The sequence below is a fragment of the Rhinatrema bivittatum genome, chromosome 2 (assembly GCF_901001135.1).
Source record: "Rhinatrema bivittatum chromosome 2, aRhiBiv1.1, whole genome shotgun sequence".
NCBI lineage: Eukaryota > Metazoa > Chordata > Amphibia > Gymnophiona > Rhinatrematidae > Rhinatrema > Rhinatrema bivittatum.
Window position 1 is genome coordinate 718,641,829 of NC_042616.1, and position 17,199 is coordinate 718,659,027.

General features: G+C 42.9%; 1 protein-coding gene across 1 annotated transcript in view; it reads left to right on the forward strand.

Moving 5' to 3' along the window:
• VPS13B (vacuolar protein sorting 13 homolog B) overlaps positions 1-17,199 on the forward strand; it is a 2,198,633-nt gene that overhangs the window by 1,647,476 nt on the left and 533,958 nt on the right. Inside the window, 1 exon segment of the mRNA XM_029587199.1 lies at positions 14,315-15,005. Coding sequence (XP_029443059.1) covers positions 14,315-15,005 — 691 coding nt within the window.

Genomic DNA, 17,199 nt, shown 5'->3' on the forward strand with positions numbered 1-17,199 from the left:
CTGGATCACCTTAAATCCTATAGAGCAGCACTTCTCAACCGGTGTGTCGCGACACACCAGTCTCTCCCGGTCTCTCCCACTGCTCTTCCTTCCCTGCTGCTGTTGCCGCCGGGCTAACAGCACGTTCAAGCCCAATGGGAATGGCAGCGTTGTTAGAGGAAGCTGTGGCACCCGCGGCTGGCCTTTTCTTCTTCCTGCACCTGCCCCGGAACAGGAAGTGATATGCAGTACAGTGCGTGGGAAGGAGAAAGATCCTTGCCGTGTGGAAAAGTAGCGGTGGTGGTGGAAGCAGTATCAGCCCCTGAGCAGTAGCGTGGCCCGGAGCAATCGAAGCTGCCGGCAATTGGCAAAGGATACAGCAGTATAACGCGGCCGATGGGATTCTTCTTTCTTGGCCTGCAGGGGCTGGAGGAGGCTTCTGCAGCTACCTTTTGTGCTCGGGGGAGGGGGGGGAGGAAGTGAGTGAGAGAGAGAGAAGACAGCCAGCCTGTAAGTGAGAGAATGTGTGTGAGATTGAGAGCATGTATTTGATTAGAGCATGTGTGTGATTGAGAGAAACTGGTCAGAGAGGTGATGTGTGTATATGTGAGACACAATAAAAGTGACTAGTCAGGGAGATGACTGGAGTGTGTGTGTGAGAGATTGGTCAGGGAGGTGACTGTGTGTGTGTGTGTGACAGAGAGAGAATAAGAATGGAAGTGAGAAATCTGGGTATGTGAGAAAGCATGGGAGTAAGAAGCCTGGTGTTGTGGGGGTGTGTGTGAAAGAAAGCATGGGACTGAGAAGCCTGTATATGTGAGAGAGAGCATGGGAGTGGGAAGCCTGTGTGTGTGTGTGTGCATGCATGAGAGAGAGACTGGTTGGTAAGGTGACGGTGTGTGAGAAAGAGAGACTGGGGTGTGTGTATGTGAAAGAAAGTGATTAAGGGAATGAGAAGCCTGTGCATGTGGAGAGAGCGAGCATGGGAGTGAGAAACCTGGGTGTGTGGGTGTGTGTGAGACACAGTATGGGAGTGAGAAGCCCGTATATGTAAGATAGAACAAGGGAGTGTGAAGCCTGTGTGTGTATGGCATGAGAGAAACTGTTCAGGAAGGTGACTGGTGTGTGTGTCAAAGACTGGTTGGGAGATGATTGGTATGTGAGAGACAGGAACTGGTCATGGGACTGTGACTGGTATGGTGTGTGTGTGTGTGAGAGAGACAGAGAGATTGGTCATGGGCCCTAAGGAAGAGAACCATGAGTATAGAACTTAGCCACTACTGCTGCTTCTGGTGTGTGCTACGGCTTGCATGGAAGAGGACAGGAGTAAAGGTGGCTTTTTAAGTTTATCTTTCTTGATTGGCTGCCATTTTAATTATTTAATATTATGTGATGTGTCTGCTTTTTTGAAATATTTTATTGATGTTTGAAGAATTTTTTATAGTTTTTATGAGTTTTTAATTGTTGGATGTTATTCTGTTCATAGCTATTTTGAAACATTTATTCTGCTTATTAGTATAGTTTTACAATTATTTCTGTGTGGGGATCTATAGCTGCTTGCTAGTTCTGTTTTCCTTATAGGAGGTGTATTGGTGTTTAGGGCCTGATTTAGTATTTGTAGTGTTGCCTTTTCATAGATAGGGTTTTAATGGTTGAGTGCATTCCATAATAGAGATGTGACTGTGTGTGGATTAGTTTATGTGCATTCCTACAGATCCTGACTGACTTCCTGGATGAAGTCACTGGGGTCGACAGCACTGTGAGCTGGCTCCGGGCCCTCCTTCCCTGAATCGGCCGCCATCCCTCCCTTAAAATTATAAAAAACATTTTTTTCTCGGCTGGATGTAGTACAGGACATCGAGGGCTGCTATTTTGCCACAGTTTGGCGAAAAAACAAGCATCCAGAGACCCACAGTGAGCCCGAGATTGGTGCGGCCTACCTGGCTCCCCTGGTGAGTTTGCTCCTGAGCACCTCTGTTCAAATCGGCCGCCATCCTCCCTTAGTCTGTTTTTCTTTTGCCTGTCTGGCGCTTGGTGGTGATAAAGGACGTGTGGGGATGTCGATTCGCCGCAGCTGGGGACCAAAACAAGCACTCTTCGACCTGATATGTGCCAAAGATTGGCGCGGACTCCCCAGAAGAAAAGGCATAGTGTGCCCAAGATGGCTGCCGCCATCGCAGGAGATAGCACAGCTCCAGTGGCAGAGGTCTCTGAGATGGCCCTCCTAAAAATATCTGCTAGGGTTGTTGAAGTGCTGGATGCCAGGCTGTTAAAAATTCAATCCTCCATGGAGGAAATAAAGAATGCAGTAGAGGGGCAGGCTAAAAGGCTGGACGAGGCAGAGCATAGAGTATCTGATCAGGAAGACCGGCTGCATATTGTGGAAAGGCAAGTACAAGACCTAACCACGCAAAATTCCTCGCTGCTGGACTGTTTAGAGGATCAAGAGAATAGGAACCGGCGTAACAATATCAAAATAATTGGCCTTCCAGAATCCGTGTCAGACCAAGAATTGTATGATCTTATTGAAGTTTGGCTGCCGGCTCAGGTAGGTCTGACTTTGATTTCTGGTCGCTTGCGCTGCGAAAGGGTACACAGAATGGGGCCGACCAGGGAAGCGACTAGCAAGCCTCGGCCTGTGATGGCCAGAATTTTAAACTGGTCCCACAAAATTCAACTTATGAGAGCCTTTCAGCAGCACAGGGGTGTGGAATATCAGGGCCACCGGATCATGCTGTTTCATGATTTCTCCGCAGCAGTCTTAGCACAGTGTAAAGCTATGTCTCCTGCATGCATAGAGTTACACAAAAGGGGGGATCCAGTTTGCACTGAGAAGGGCTACCAAAATGATAAAGGGAATGGGCTACCAAAATGATAAAGGGAATGGGCTACCAAAATGATAAAGGGAATGGAACAACTCCCCTATGAGGAAAGACTAAAGAGGTTAGGACTTTTCAGCTTGGAGAAGAGACGACTGAGGGGGGATATGATAGAGGTGTTTAAAATCATGAGAGGTCTAGAACAGGTAGATGTGAATCGGTTATTTACTCTTTCGGATAGTAGAAAGACTAGGGGGCACTCCATGAAGTTAGCATGGGGCACATTTAAAACTAATCGGAGAAAGTTCTTTTTAACTCAACGCACAATTAAACTCTGGAATTTGTTGCCAGAGAATGTGGTTCATGCAGTTAGTATAGCTGTGTTTAAAAAAGGATTGGATAAGTTCTTGGAGGAGAAGTCCATTACCTGCTATTAAGTTCACTTAGAGAATAGCCACTGCCATTAGCAATGGTTACATGGAATAGACTTAGTTTTTGGGTACTTGCCAGGTTCTTATGGCCTGGATTGGCCACTGTTACATGGAATAGACTTAGTTTTTGGGTACTTGCCAGGTTCTTATGGCCTGGATTGGCCACTGTTGGAAACAGGATGCTGGGCTTGATGGACCCTTGGTCTGACCCAGTATGGCATTTTCTTATGTTCTTATGTACTTTTTCCTGCCAAACTCCGAGTACAGCACAATGGTACTACCCTGTTTTTCTCTAAAAAGGAGGAAGCCAATTCTTTTATATCCTCGCTGAAACAAGTCAATGCTACTTGAATGACGCAGCTCTGCTGGACTGAAATTCGCCAGCAAGTCAGGTCTTCAAATTCCTAGCGGTGTGAGCCTGCTGGCTCTGCATTTGCAAGAGACTTTGTTTTTCAATTCACTGTAGTTACCCTATGACTGACTTTGGACCCCTAATTAAGGGTACAATTCTCGTCTCCTCTCTTTTTTTTTTTTTTTTTTTTTATTACAGTTCACTGTTCTTTGAGGGGCAGTTCAGTGGTTTAGTAAACTTCAAAGTGTTTGTTTCATTGTCACCAGCTGTAGTGCCTTAAGTATAAGGAAGGGGGATGGTGGCGGCAAAGGCTTGGGGAGGTGGGGGGGCAGAGGGAAGCCCATGGCCCTATGGGGCAGATGGGTATTTCGTGCCTCTTGTGGAGCAAAAGGTTATGGGGTTGGATGAGACCCGTATGCGTGGAGTATGTGTGGGTATGGATGCAGACCGTGTGTGTGTGGGGGGGAAACAGGTTGGGGGGGGAGGGGAGGGTTCAAAGATACGCCCAGGAGCCCTTTTGGTTTCTTAAATCTGTCTGGAAAGTGTTTCTATTGTTTCGGACGTGGGAGGCGGGGCGCCCAGGCTGGGGGGTGCTCGGTCCTGTCACTGTCATTGTCACTTCTGTGCTATCTGCTATTATTATGTTCCCTTTAAACAGCTGACATGGATTAAGATAACATCTCTGAATGTGGATGGCATACATTCTCCAATCAAAAGGAAAAAATTGCTATCCATGTTTCAGCGTGCCAAATCACAGGTGGTCTTTTTACAGGAGACTCACTTGACGGAGCTGGAACATAACAAATTGAAGCGGGAGTGGGTTGGGAGCTGCTACTCATCCTCGTATTCTTCGCGACAGAGGGGAGTAGCAATACTTCTGCACAAACAGGTACCATTTCAGCTGGATGAGGTGTTACAGGATGTGGAAGGTCGTTATGTCATTGTGGTGGGGACACTCTGCCATCAAAGAATAGCTTTTTGTAATGCCTATGCTCCATGATTATTTTACCCATTTGGTGGGTATTTTAACGAAATTACCTGATTGCGCCCTCATTTTGGGAGGCGACTTCAATTCGGTCATGGATAAGCAAATTGATTGTAAGCCCCCTAGAGCTGCGAGCAGTAATGACATGCATCAAGGCGTTAATTTTCTCTGTAATGTACTCAATTTAATAGATGTTTGGAGGATTCTACACCCAGGGGAACAGGATTTCACATTTTTTTCTCATCCTCATAGCTCTTTTTCAAGGTTGGATTATATTTTGGTGCCCGAGCGTTTTTTTTCTCGCATCTCAGACGCACTATCGGGCCTATTTCAATTTCTGATCATGGCCCCGTCTCTGTTACTTTAAATTTGGGTAGGTCCCTTCCTGCAGCTTTTTCTTGGAGATTGCCTCCAGATTTAGACTCTGATGTGCGCTTTCAGGAATACCTTAAAGAGGGATGGGACGAGTATATTCAATTCAATAATACGCCCGGCATTGACCCGCACACGCTTTGGCTCGCTGGAAAAGCAGTAATGAGGGGGAAAATTATTGCTTACATTGCCATGCGTAACAAGCAGAGAAATGCAGAAATTCTGCGTCTTACCAGAGAGTTAAAGCGAGTGCAGGTTAAATCTGCTTGCGACTCAACTCCAGCCAACAATCAAGAGGCTGACCGGATATGGAATGCCTTAAACAATGCTCTGCACCAGAGAGTGTCGAAGTCCTTAAGATATTTTAAATATCAATTATTTAAACATGGGAATGTTCCGGGTAGGCTTCTCGCGAACTTAACCAGACCTCGCAAAACCAAGTCTTTTATTGCAGGGGTTAAGGGTAGTGATGGTACCTATCATACTGATCCACATAATATTGAAGCGAGTTTTGTAAAGTATTACAAGTCGCTATATGCATCTAAACCTTTCCCTCGATTGTAGTCGGAAGCTTTTTTACAACATCTAAATTGGCCAAACCTGCCTGGAGACACCCTCCATACATTAAATGCCCCCATTGTGGACTCTGAAATTTTTGCTATCATACAGAAACTGAAAAAGGGCAAGGCAGCTGGTCCTGATGGGCTAAGTAACGAGTTTTACAAAATCCTAAAGTTCCCATTATTGACTAGTTTAACCTCATATTATAACTCTCGCATTCAGAGTAAGAACTTCCCACTGGATGAAAATTGTTCCACTATCATTTTATTGCCAAAACAAGGGAGGGATTTACAAGAGGTGTGATCTTACCTGCCCATTTCTCTAATAAATGTGGACATCAAAATTCTTGCAGCAGTTTTGGCAGCTCGGTTCAGCATTATCTTGCCCACCTTGGTGCACTCAGATCAGACTGGCTTTGTTTCTCGTCGCCAAGGGGTGCAAAATGTGAGATAGCTCATTGCTGCCCTAAATTACTATCCCCAGGAGGAAGCTCTTATTCTAAGTTTGGATGCCGAAAAGGCTTTTGACTCCTTATCCTGGGACTATATGTTTTGGGTGCTTCAGCAATATGGGATAACTGGGGACTTTGTTATGTGGCTACAAGTTCTGTACAACAATCCTAGTGCCAAAATTCTTATTAACGGAGGTTTATCGGTCTCCTTCCCTCTGTAATGTGGGGTTCGGCAAGGGTGCCCACTTTCCCCCCTTCTATTTGTACTGGCAATAGAGCCACTAGCTGAGAAGGACAAAGGATTTTGGGGAATCAGTTTGAGTGGACATCCCGTTAAACTTGCTTTGTTTGCGGATGACATTCTGCTCTTTGTCAGACGACCCCGGCAGAGTGTGCCCGTAATACTCTCTATTTTTACACAGTTTCGGGATATAGCGGGCCTTCTCATTAATTTTCCAAGTCAGAAGCTTTGGCCCTACATTCACGGCTTCCACAGACGTGGCCTGGCTCCTTCCCCTTCAAATGGCCACCTGGGAAACTAAAATACTTAGGAGTATGGATCCCCAGAGAATTGGATAAGCTCTATGAGTGTAGCATATGTGAAACCTTGGCATCCTTGGGGCGGCAGTCTCTTCCCCTCAATTTTTCAGGGCGTTGTGCTCTAGTTAAAATGATTGTTCCTAAATTGCTGTACTAGTTACACATGCTTCTCCTTTGGCTTAAGGTTTATGATCTTAATAAATTGCAGAGGGGGTTGATCCAATTTATATGGGCGGGGCAGATACATGTTCTGTATCTGCACATTGTAAAAACAGTTCGCCAGAACCACAGCTTAGCAGGAGATTTCTCCCAAACCACGACGATACAATACACACGCTCGCGAGGCTGTAAGTACATGTTGAAGCTCAAGTATATTGTATATTCAAGTATATTGTATATTCACAGCATTGTATTGTAACAGTCTACTGTAACACATTTTGAACCATTTTGCTAGAAAAGAGTTAAATAAATGAACAAGGATACATGTTCTGTATCTGCACATTGGCGCGGTGGTGACCGCGTTAAACAATTGAGAACACACGAACAATGGTGGATTTTTCAATTAAACACCGTTCATCCGCACGGGTTAAATTGCGAAATCGAATGGACTCAGTGTGTGTGACAGTGGGCTCATTTGCAATCAGCAGACTAATTGATTGAATATACTTTGGGTTCCCCTCTAGATCAGAATGCAGGCGCAGACAAAGTAAAATCAGGGTGATTCAAGTTAAATCATCTAGTGAATAATCAGTTGAATTCAAATGACACGCATGCGTTTAAAAACAGTTCACCAGAACCGCCGCTTAGCAGGAGATTTCTCCCAAACCGCGACGATGCAATACACTCGCTCGCGAGGCTGTAAGTACATGTTGAAGCTCAAGTAAGGCAAGTGCAATCCCAACAGAATGGTTTGTGATAATAATTTGCTTTTTCAGAAATTAAAGCGTAACCAAAGATACCCTGGTATATGCACAGTCAGAGGAGTTCCTGAAGCAGCATTGGATGCGAAACGTGCACGTCGAACTGCACTCTGAATTTCCTGGAAGGGTTGTACCCTCCATGGACTGTGTTGCGATCCCGGGTCGGCCCCAGGATCGCCACTTACCGCCCACTCGGTCCCAGGCCCCCTCGAGCCGCGTTCAGGCCGTACAGGCCCCGGGCACGGCGCCTCCACGCCGAGGAAGCAGCCGGCGTCCTCCCGCGGCTGGCCCTGCCCCCTAGCCACATGCGCGCGGCAGGCCTCTGCATTTAAAGCGGCCAGCGCGGGAGATTCAGGGAGCCGGCTGATGACGTCAGACGCTGCAGGGCTATTTAAGCTCTGCAGTCACAACGTTCCTTGCCTTGCAACGAGGTCCACAGGGTTCCTGTCTTCAGTTGCTGCGTTCCTGGTTCCAGCTTCACTCCGACTCGGTTTGCCTGCTGACCATTCTCCGTCTTGACCCGGCTCCGTCCCCGACTCCGCTTCTGGATCTGTCCTTTGGCTTCGGTACGTCTTCTGACCTCTGGCTTGACCCGGCTCCGTCCCCGACTCCGCTTCTGGATCTGTCCTTTGGCTTTGGTACGACATCTGTCCTCTGGCTTGACCCGGCTCCGTCCCTGACTCCGCTCCTGGAATTGTCCTTCGACTTCAGTACGACTTCTGACCTCTGGCTTGCCCCGGCTCCATCTTCGATTCCGAACTACTGCCTTCCTGGACTCCGTCTCGGATCTTCACCGCTCCACGGGCCCGAAGATTCTCCTAAGTCCCAGCGGCTGGGTCCCTACAGGCTCCTCCTGGGGGGGCTCCGGCTTCCAGGGCGAATCTCCAAAAGTCCCAGCGGCCGGGCTTCTACGAGCTCCTCTCGGGGGGGGCGCCGGTCTCCAGGGTGAAGAGATCCCTACTCCAGGGCCCAATGTCGTCCAACCTCCGTATCATCCTCGAGTCCTTGGTCGCATAGGACTCCATCCTGTTCCTGCGTTCAAACCTACTCCGGTCCATCGAGCTGCCTCCCGGTTGGGACCTGTAGCTGAGGTCCTCCGCAGCTTCCACCTCTTGTCCCGACCGGCCCAAGGGTCCACAAATCGTAACAGACTGTGATCCCCAAAAGGGAAGTAACTTAGATTATTCTTTTAGATAAAATATTTAAGTCAAACAAAAAAAGCAAAAAAACACATAAGTGAATAATGATTAAAGATGATCCCAAATGCGGCTTGAGAAAGAGCAGCGATGCCCAAAGACTCCGCGAGATGTTATGAGAGTCACTAAATCACTTATATGAAGTTTAAATTATCTTTATGAAGTTGTGATTCCGTACTGACTATCACTAATAGTAGTAATTTTCAGAGAAGGTAACGTACTATATATTATAAATTTTTTATGTACATCGCTTAGACATTTGTGTTAAGCGATCAATACATTTTAATAAAATGTATTTATTTAGTTGGTTTATATTCTACTTTTCAGGCACTTCAGAGTGGATTACATCTAAAATCTTCTGCACTCCTGGACCTAGCATGGCATTTCTTATATTCTTATGGTCCTAGTGAGTCTATAACCATTCTCCACACCTTGTCCTAAGGGTCCATTGATTCTTAAGGTTACAACTAAGGGCTGACTTCCTTTTGTAGTAGTAGAAGTGTGGGCGGTTGTGCTGTCTTATTGTGTTGTCATCGGCGCAACTCTTGCTATCTGTAGCATCACCTCATGTTCTATTCTGGCGCACCTCTTGACAGCTAAGTACGTGACAGCAACTTATTTGCTTATCTTTGCTTTGTGTATATATGTTTAATTTCACCTTGGTTTCCTGTGACCATAATCATGTCCTCAACCATTCTCATCAGGTAAACAATACCATCAGTTCCTCTGCTATGTTTAGAATATATTTATTTATTGTATGTTGATCTAACTGAGGTGCAAAATCCTTGCAATAGATAGATCCTTGCACGGACAGATAATCTTCTCACAGGGACAGTAAACCAGTGCACAGGTGCACATACATCGGTCCACTCCCCAGGGATGCGGCCATTTATAATATGCGTGCGTGTTATAAAATAGTCTGGCCGCGCACATATGTGTACCCAGTTATAAGTGGGCACGCAAATCTTCCTTCTACCACATAAGTCAGAGGATTTTTAAAGGGGGGTGTGCTGTTGCCATTCCCAGATTTACCAGTTCACCCAGTTTACAGCTAGGTCATGCCAACCCCCCTAGTTTGGTAGCCTGCAATTCCCCACTTGGCCTCTCAGATCTCTCTTCATCCCTAAAAGAAGTTAAAAATAATAAATAAAGTAAAGTTACGTTGCAAGGGACCTCGGTGTGTACTGGGGTGCATCTCTTGACCACATCCCAAATCACGTAAGCCTCTCCCAGATTCCATCCTGACCAAGCCCCTTATGAGAAACTAGTGAAATGCACGTGATGCAGGTGATATGCACACATATTGGGAGCGTTTACAATTCGCTCGGCTAATGCCAGCCCAACATGCGCTGGGCTTTTAAAATGCACCTTAAATTGCTTCATGTAATGCTCTTGTCTTTTACTACCTACAGAAATCTGGCTGAGTGGAAGTGTAGCCAAGGAAAACTAGTCACAAATGTATTGTTAGTCTACAACTCTTCCAAAAAGCATTTGACTCATAGCAGTAACCTGGATGGCAGCTTAAATACTCTGCAAATGACCACTGCAGTTACCAGGCACCCTCAATGGGTAAAGCCTAAATACCCTACTAAAGACTATTGCACTTTACCAGATACTCCTCAGGACCATCCAACCTATGCCCACCAATAACATCTGGCAATTTATGAAGAGAGGGTTCCTTCTATTACTATGCCTAGAAATGTAAATGTATAATATTTCCCCCTCTTTAAAATGGCACCCCACAGTAAACCCACCACCGCACTACCTGAAATGTAACTAGAGCTTTAACTATCACCTTTGAGTATATGCAAAAAATATGGACTGTAAACTGTAACAATACCTAATTATTGTATATTCACAGCATTGTATTGTAACAGTCTACTGTAACACATTTTGAACCATTTTGCTAGAAAAGAGTTAAATAAATGAACAAGGATGATAATGACCTTTTAATGGACAAAGGGTACAGACATAAAAAAAAGGAGTTGAATTAGTTCAAATTTGAAACTTGTGAGCAAAAGTGTCAATCATCAAGGCTTCAAACATTTATTTTTTTACTTAAGAACATAAGAAATTGCCATGCTGGGTCAGACCAAGGGTCCATCAAGCCCAGAATCCTGTTTCCAACAGAGGCCAAACCAGGCCACAAGAACCTGGCAATTACCCAAACACAAAAAGGATCCCATGGCACTGATGCAATTAATAGCAGTGGCTTGGCTATTCCCTAAGTAAACTTGATTAATAACAGGTAATGGACTTCTCCTCCAAGAACTTATCCAAACCTTTTTTGAACCTAGCTATACTAACTGCACTAACCACATCCTCTGGCAACAAATTCCAGAGCTTTATTGTGTGTTGAGTGAAAAAGAATTTTCTCCGATTAGTCTTAAATGTGCTACTTGCTAACTTCATGGAATGCCCCTAGTCCTTCTATTATTCAAAGTGTAAATAACCGATTCACATCTACTCATTCAAGACCTCTCATGATCTTAAAGACCTCTATCATATCCCCCCTCAGCCGTCTCTTCTCCAAGCTGAACAGCCCTAACCTCTTCAGCCGTTCCTCATAGGGGTGCTGTTCCATCCCCTTTAATCATTTTGGTTGCCCTTCTCTGTACCTTCTCCATCGCAACTATATCTTTTTTGAGATGCGGCGACCAGAATTGTACACAGTATTCCAGGTGCGGTCTCACCATGGAGCGATACAGAAGCTTTTATATACCGCAAATTGGGCAATAGACTGACCGTCTAAGCAGTTTACAATAAAACATTCATAATTAAAAGACAAAACATAGCAAGTCATAAAATACATCAGATTTACAATGCACCATAGTACATACCATATATAGCTATTAAAATTAATACGGTAAAGAATTTCCTGTTGGAAATGTGTTTAATGGTTAGCAAATATTATAGGCAACGGTATAAAGGTAGGTTTTTAGAGATTTCTTGAATTCTTTGGTACTTGCAGTTAGTCGGATTTTTTCAGGAATAGAGTTCCAAAGAATCAGATCGTGACGGAGAAAGCCCGTTTGCGAGTTAATGCCAAACTTGCAGTTTTTACAGATGTTATTTCCAAAATGCATTTGTCCATAGAGCGAAGCAGTCTGGTAGGTTTGAATATTCTTAATAGGGAGCAAAGCCAAACTGAGTTAGAGTTGTATAGTAGATTATGGATAATTGTAAGAATTTTGTAAGTGATGCGGTAAGATATCGGTAGCCAGTGAAGATGCTGCAAAATAGGTGTGATGTGTTCCCTACAAGGTAAATTAAACAGAATCCAAGCTGTAGCGTTTTGGACAAGTTGTAGGGGATAGATGGTAGATGTGGGTATTCCCAACATAACTACAGTTGAAGCTTTGATAATTGGCACTACTGCGCCCAAGTTTCACAATTGTGTTAATTTAATCCCTATTTACATATATAATGTTAGAAACTAAATTTAAATTTAGAAATACGTTTGCTTAGAAACAAGTTTGGTTATATCAAGATCTGATTCCTAGAGCAAATCTGTGGATTACTTGGGGGGGATGGCACTAAAGCTTTTCATTTGTTAGGTGCAAGATTTCTTATGAACAGTTATCTATCTTTGTTTATTTATTTCTGTTTACTATTTATTAGGTTTTTACTTATTATTTGCTGTCATGAACTGTAAAGGTGTTAACAGGCGGCTTTCATATTATGCTGCTGACACCTTTTCTTTGTCACCTGATAACTGAAGTGTTACAAAATGGATGTGAGCAGAGAGCATATATAATATAGAAAATAATGTTTCAGAAATTTGATAGACATTCCCTTAAAGTTTAGTTTTAAGGCTTATAGATATAGCATAAAGAGTTTGATATTGAGCAAGCCAGTGAGCAGGAAAATTATCTGAATAAGGTTAGCTGGATAAATTTACCCAGACATTAAATGGAATTTTCCTGGGTAAGTATTCTGCTGAACATACCCAGATAAAGTTATCCAGAGTAAGTTAGGTAGATAAAGTTGTTCTGATAACTTCAGGAAAGAGTTACCAGCTAGCTTTGTTGCCTAAACAGTAAAACCACCCTCCCACGGATGTCTCTTTTTACCAGGATAAATTTTGTATGGCATTAAGTTTCCTTGACAAAACTTAGCCTGGTAGCAGGGGGAGGGAATAATCAAGTTTTTGATTTTGTCTGGCTAATTGCAAAAGTTAGCTGGACAAATCTTTGAATATCAAAGTCTAAGTTTCCATAAATTACAAAGTATATTGTGTTTGTGAATCTCTCTCTCTCTCTTCTATATCTATCTATATATTTATATCCATGAATTTATAGATGGACAGATAAATATATAGGAAGGGTAATTTTACAACTCCCTACAGACTTTACCAAGGATTTTCAAAGCAAACTTGCGTGCATAATTTCACTTTGATAATCATCAAGTAATTGATCCAGTGTGCATACAAATGATCTTATGTAACGTTACACTTCCTCTTCGTAGGGCATAACTCACTTTCATACATTTTAATGTTCAAATGTATATGCATATGTTTTGACTCTGTCCCTCAGAATGCCTCTCAGTACTGTGCATTAAAGTATGCACATACTTTTATGCACTAAGATTCCTGGTTATTGTAATATAGCCATTAATGTGCATAAAATGGTATTTTATGGACATTAAATGTCTTTGAAAATTACTCTCATTATACTGTAATCTCCCTTTCACAAGGGGGTCACACGTCAGAGACTGCAGAGCACTTTTCTACTTGAGGCAGTGTTTGAAAACCAAATTCTACTAATGAGGTCAGGTTAACCTCTAAGACCCAGGGAATCATACTCAGTCACCAGAAGATACCAGTCCATGCTCCAAGAGTTATGGTCTAAAAAAAATTGTTACCAAAAATAAACACATGCACAATGCAAAAAAAAAAAAAATCTGAAATACAAAAATCAGCCTCTTAAATAAGTTAAGTAGAATAATAAAAACCAGGACCCTCCACTTACTCTCCACAAGGTGTGAAAGGAAACAAGAAAATCCTCTTCTACTCAAAATAATTCTCAAGTACCTTGATAGTGAATGCAGACAGGATAATGCAACCTGGAGTCAGAACCTTCGTAGATTTGCACACCTCACAAGAATCAGGGGAGAACATTCCTCTCTGATGAATGAGAGAGACAGCTGCCCTATCTCTCCTTGGAGCCCTGAGGAGCACAGCCCCCATGGCTTCCTCTCCTGTGCTCTCTGGATGATATCTTCTCTAGGAATCTTCTCTTTATAATTTCCTATACTCTGACCCACCCTTTAGGGGATTAATCCTTGTTTGGATATCATTGAGAATGTCTAATATACTTGTGGAGCTTCCTGTTGCTAGAAGTTTCCTATTATTTCTTTAGAGGATGGCCTAATCAGGTCTACAGTGCTATTTAATATAAGGAGTTGAAATTAGAAAATGTAATTTGAATTTCTGAACCCCCAGCTTAGTATTTTTTTCCTCATATATTGATCACTTCCTATTAGGAGAACTATTAGTTCTTGGACATGAGTTTGGCATGTTTGTATTTTGAGACACAATTACTGTATTAAAAGATGCACATGGTATTTTTTTATAGTATAATCTCCACGTCAAGATATGTAGATGCTGGTCAGTAATTATGTGTTGTCATTGAAATGGAAATGCTTAATATGTGCTCATAATGGTGAATAGTATTGGTAGTAATACTGCATATATATTGTTTTCGCAGGTTTCAAAGAAAGAGCAGAAAATGGAATCTTCTGAGGGAAGTGCTGTAGATACTTCTTCACGATACAGTGGAGCCCAAGACAGTGGCATTGGCAGTGACAGTGTAAAAATAAGAATAGTTCAAATTGAACAACATAGTGGTACTAGTCATCACCGTATTGCTCGTCCTTCCCGACAGTCTTCAATTGTGAAAAATCTTAATTTTATTCCATTTGACATATTCATCACAGCAAGTCGAATCTCCTTGATGACCTACTCATGCACTGCCATACCTAAGCCGAAATCAGATCAGACAGAAGGTGAAAAAACTGGGAAAAGTGCATTAAACCTCACTGAAGCTCACCTAGACAATGTTTCAGAGTTAAAATCCAACCAGCCTTGTATTTCAGCACTCACAGCAGAAGATTTGCTGAACAGTAACAGCTGTTCTCCTACCATAAGGAGGACAGGTCTTCTATCACTTGAAAGCCTTCATGCTTCGACAAGGTCATCAGCACGACAAGCTCTTGGCATCACTATTGTTCGACAGCCTGGTCGAAGAGGAAGTGGAGAAATGCAATTAGAGCCTTTTCTCTATCTTGTGCTATCCCAGCCCTCATTTCTCCTGAGCTGTCACCTCAGAAAACAGAAAGTCGAAGTTTCGCTGTTTGATGCTATTCTTAAAGGAATATCTGTAGACTATAAGTGTTCAGGTAAGAACATTTAAGCCCTATAAAATGTTTGCAATTTCCCTGAGATTAACCAAGCTTCCTAAACCTTTCTGCATTCATAGGATGCACCTGGAACAGTTTTTTAGAAATGTTCAAAAATAATCCATAATGGGCTAGTGAAATATAACAACTCAAATTTAAAAAGTCTTTCACATAAATAACACCTCTTGAGAAATGTGCTTTGGATTCCTAAAAATGTATTGAAGGGAGGAAAAGACCTCAGAGATCTGACATATTGGGGTAGATTATACAAATTTGCGCACACGCATACTTTTGTTCGCGTACCAGGCGCAAACAAGAGTACGCGGGATTTTAATAGATACGCGCCTAGCTGTTAAAATCTGGGATCGGCGCGCGCAAGGCTGTGCAAAATCGGCAGCCTGCGCGCACCAAGCCGCACAGCCTGCCTCCGTTCCCTCTGTGGCCGCTCTGAAATCCGAGCGGCCTCGGAGGGAACTTTCCTTCCACCCCCCCCCAGCCCTACTTAAACCCCCGCCCTACCTTGTTGCACAAGTTACGCCTGCCCGCGCCAGGCCTCGTCAGCATGCGATTCCCAGGCCCGGGAGCCGTTTCGGAGGTCTCGGCCCTGACCCCAAATGACACGCCGCTGCGACATGCCCCCCCCCCCCGACGCCCCCCACCCGGGAAAGCCCCAGGACTTACGCGCATCCTGAGGCTTGCGCGCGCCACCAAGCCTACTCAACATAGGCTCAGCGCACGCAGGGGGAACTTCGGGCAGGTTTTCGGGGGGGGTATGCGCGTATCTTACGCGCATACCCCTTTGAAAATCTGGCCCATTGTGTTAATCAACTTGAAAATGTCAGTGTTTTCTAATCATCGGTCAAAAACCTCCATCCAGTCATAAAAATTTGTTCTTTAAATGACAACAACATTTTTATTGTATTACTCTAATTTTTTTCTATATTTTAACCTTTATATAAAACAGAGAATTTATCTTGTAATGATTGTTCTCTCAAATAGACCAGAGAATCTCGGCAAAAACTGCCGACGCTGCCCAATCGTTTCGCCGATTAGGACGCCTCAGGGCGGAGTGGAACTTACTGCCTCTGATCCAAACCTCCTTCAAATGGGAGCAACGCTCTCACTCCTTACTATGTAACAATGTAACATGGTTTTCAGAAAACATGTGTTCAAGTTTTATTTCAGATTCATATTCCAAAGCTGAGTTAAATTTGTAATTGCCTTAGCATATAGTAAAATTTTACAAATTAACAGTTTCCTTAATATATAGTAGAACTTCCTAAAAGCTTTGAAAAAATAACAGAGGCTGGTGGCTCCTTATTGACTGATATATTGAGGCATACGTTTTCGAGACTGAGTCCACTTTATTAGATATCCTTTTATTGACTATGAAGATGCCTTTCTGTCCTTCTGACTCAGTATTTAAAAAGAAATTGAAATAGTTTGAAACATCTTTCTTTATGTTGCATATTTTAGTTGTAATATACATCTGTCTTTTTCTTTTTGGTCTTGCCAAATATTTACATGCACTATTCTATTACTGATCATTACCCTAATATATTAATCAAGTTCACCTTCTACTTCTTCCTCTCCAAATGGTAATGCAGTCTTAATGTTACTTTCATCATAAAAATAGGGTTTTAATCTTCATAGTTCTACATATGAATACACACAGGGCATATGTTGCTTTGAAAATCATGCTCTTAATGGGTTCTTCCAGTCAACTGGTGAACCTCTATCAGGGAGATACATCTCTGAAAAGTAATGTTGCTATTCTAGGCACATTTATTAAAAAAAAAAAAAAAAAAAGTAATTTTGTTACCATTGAGATTCCCATAGCTTAATACAGCAGGCTTTTCATAAGACAATTGTCTGCTACTATTGCAAATCAGGAAGCTTAGTGATGACCTAAACATTTCAAGCAGTTTAAAATAACACCTACTACTTCTGTTTTTCTTCAATGGTAAACTGAGATGTTTTTCCTCAGATTAATAATGATAAACAGCATTTACAAAGCCCCAAATATCACTTAATGAAAGATCTCCTAATCACCTCTGGTGTAAGCCATTGACCTACACAGATTGACTTCCAAGATGTTGCTTTTCGCAGTATTTTACTGAAACCACGTGTTAATTTTTTTCTAGTCAAATAGTTTCGAGGTCAGTTTTGTTTTCTAAGGAAGCATTTCTTTGTG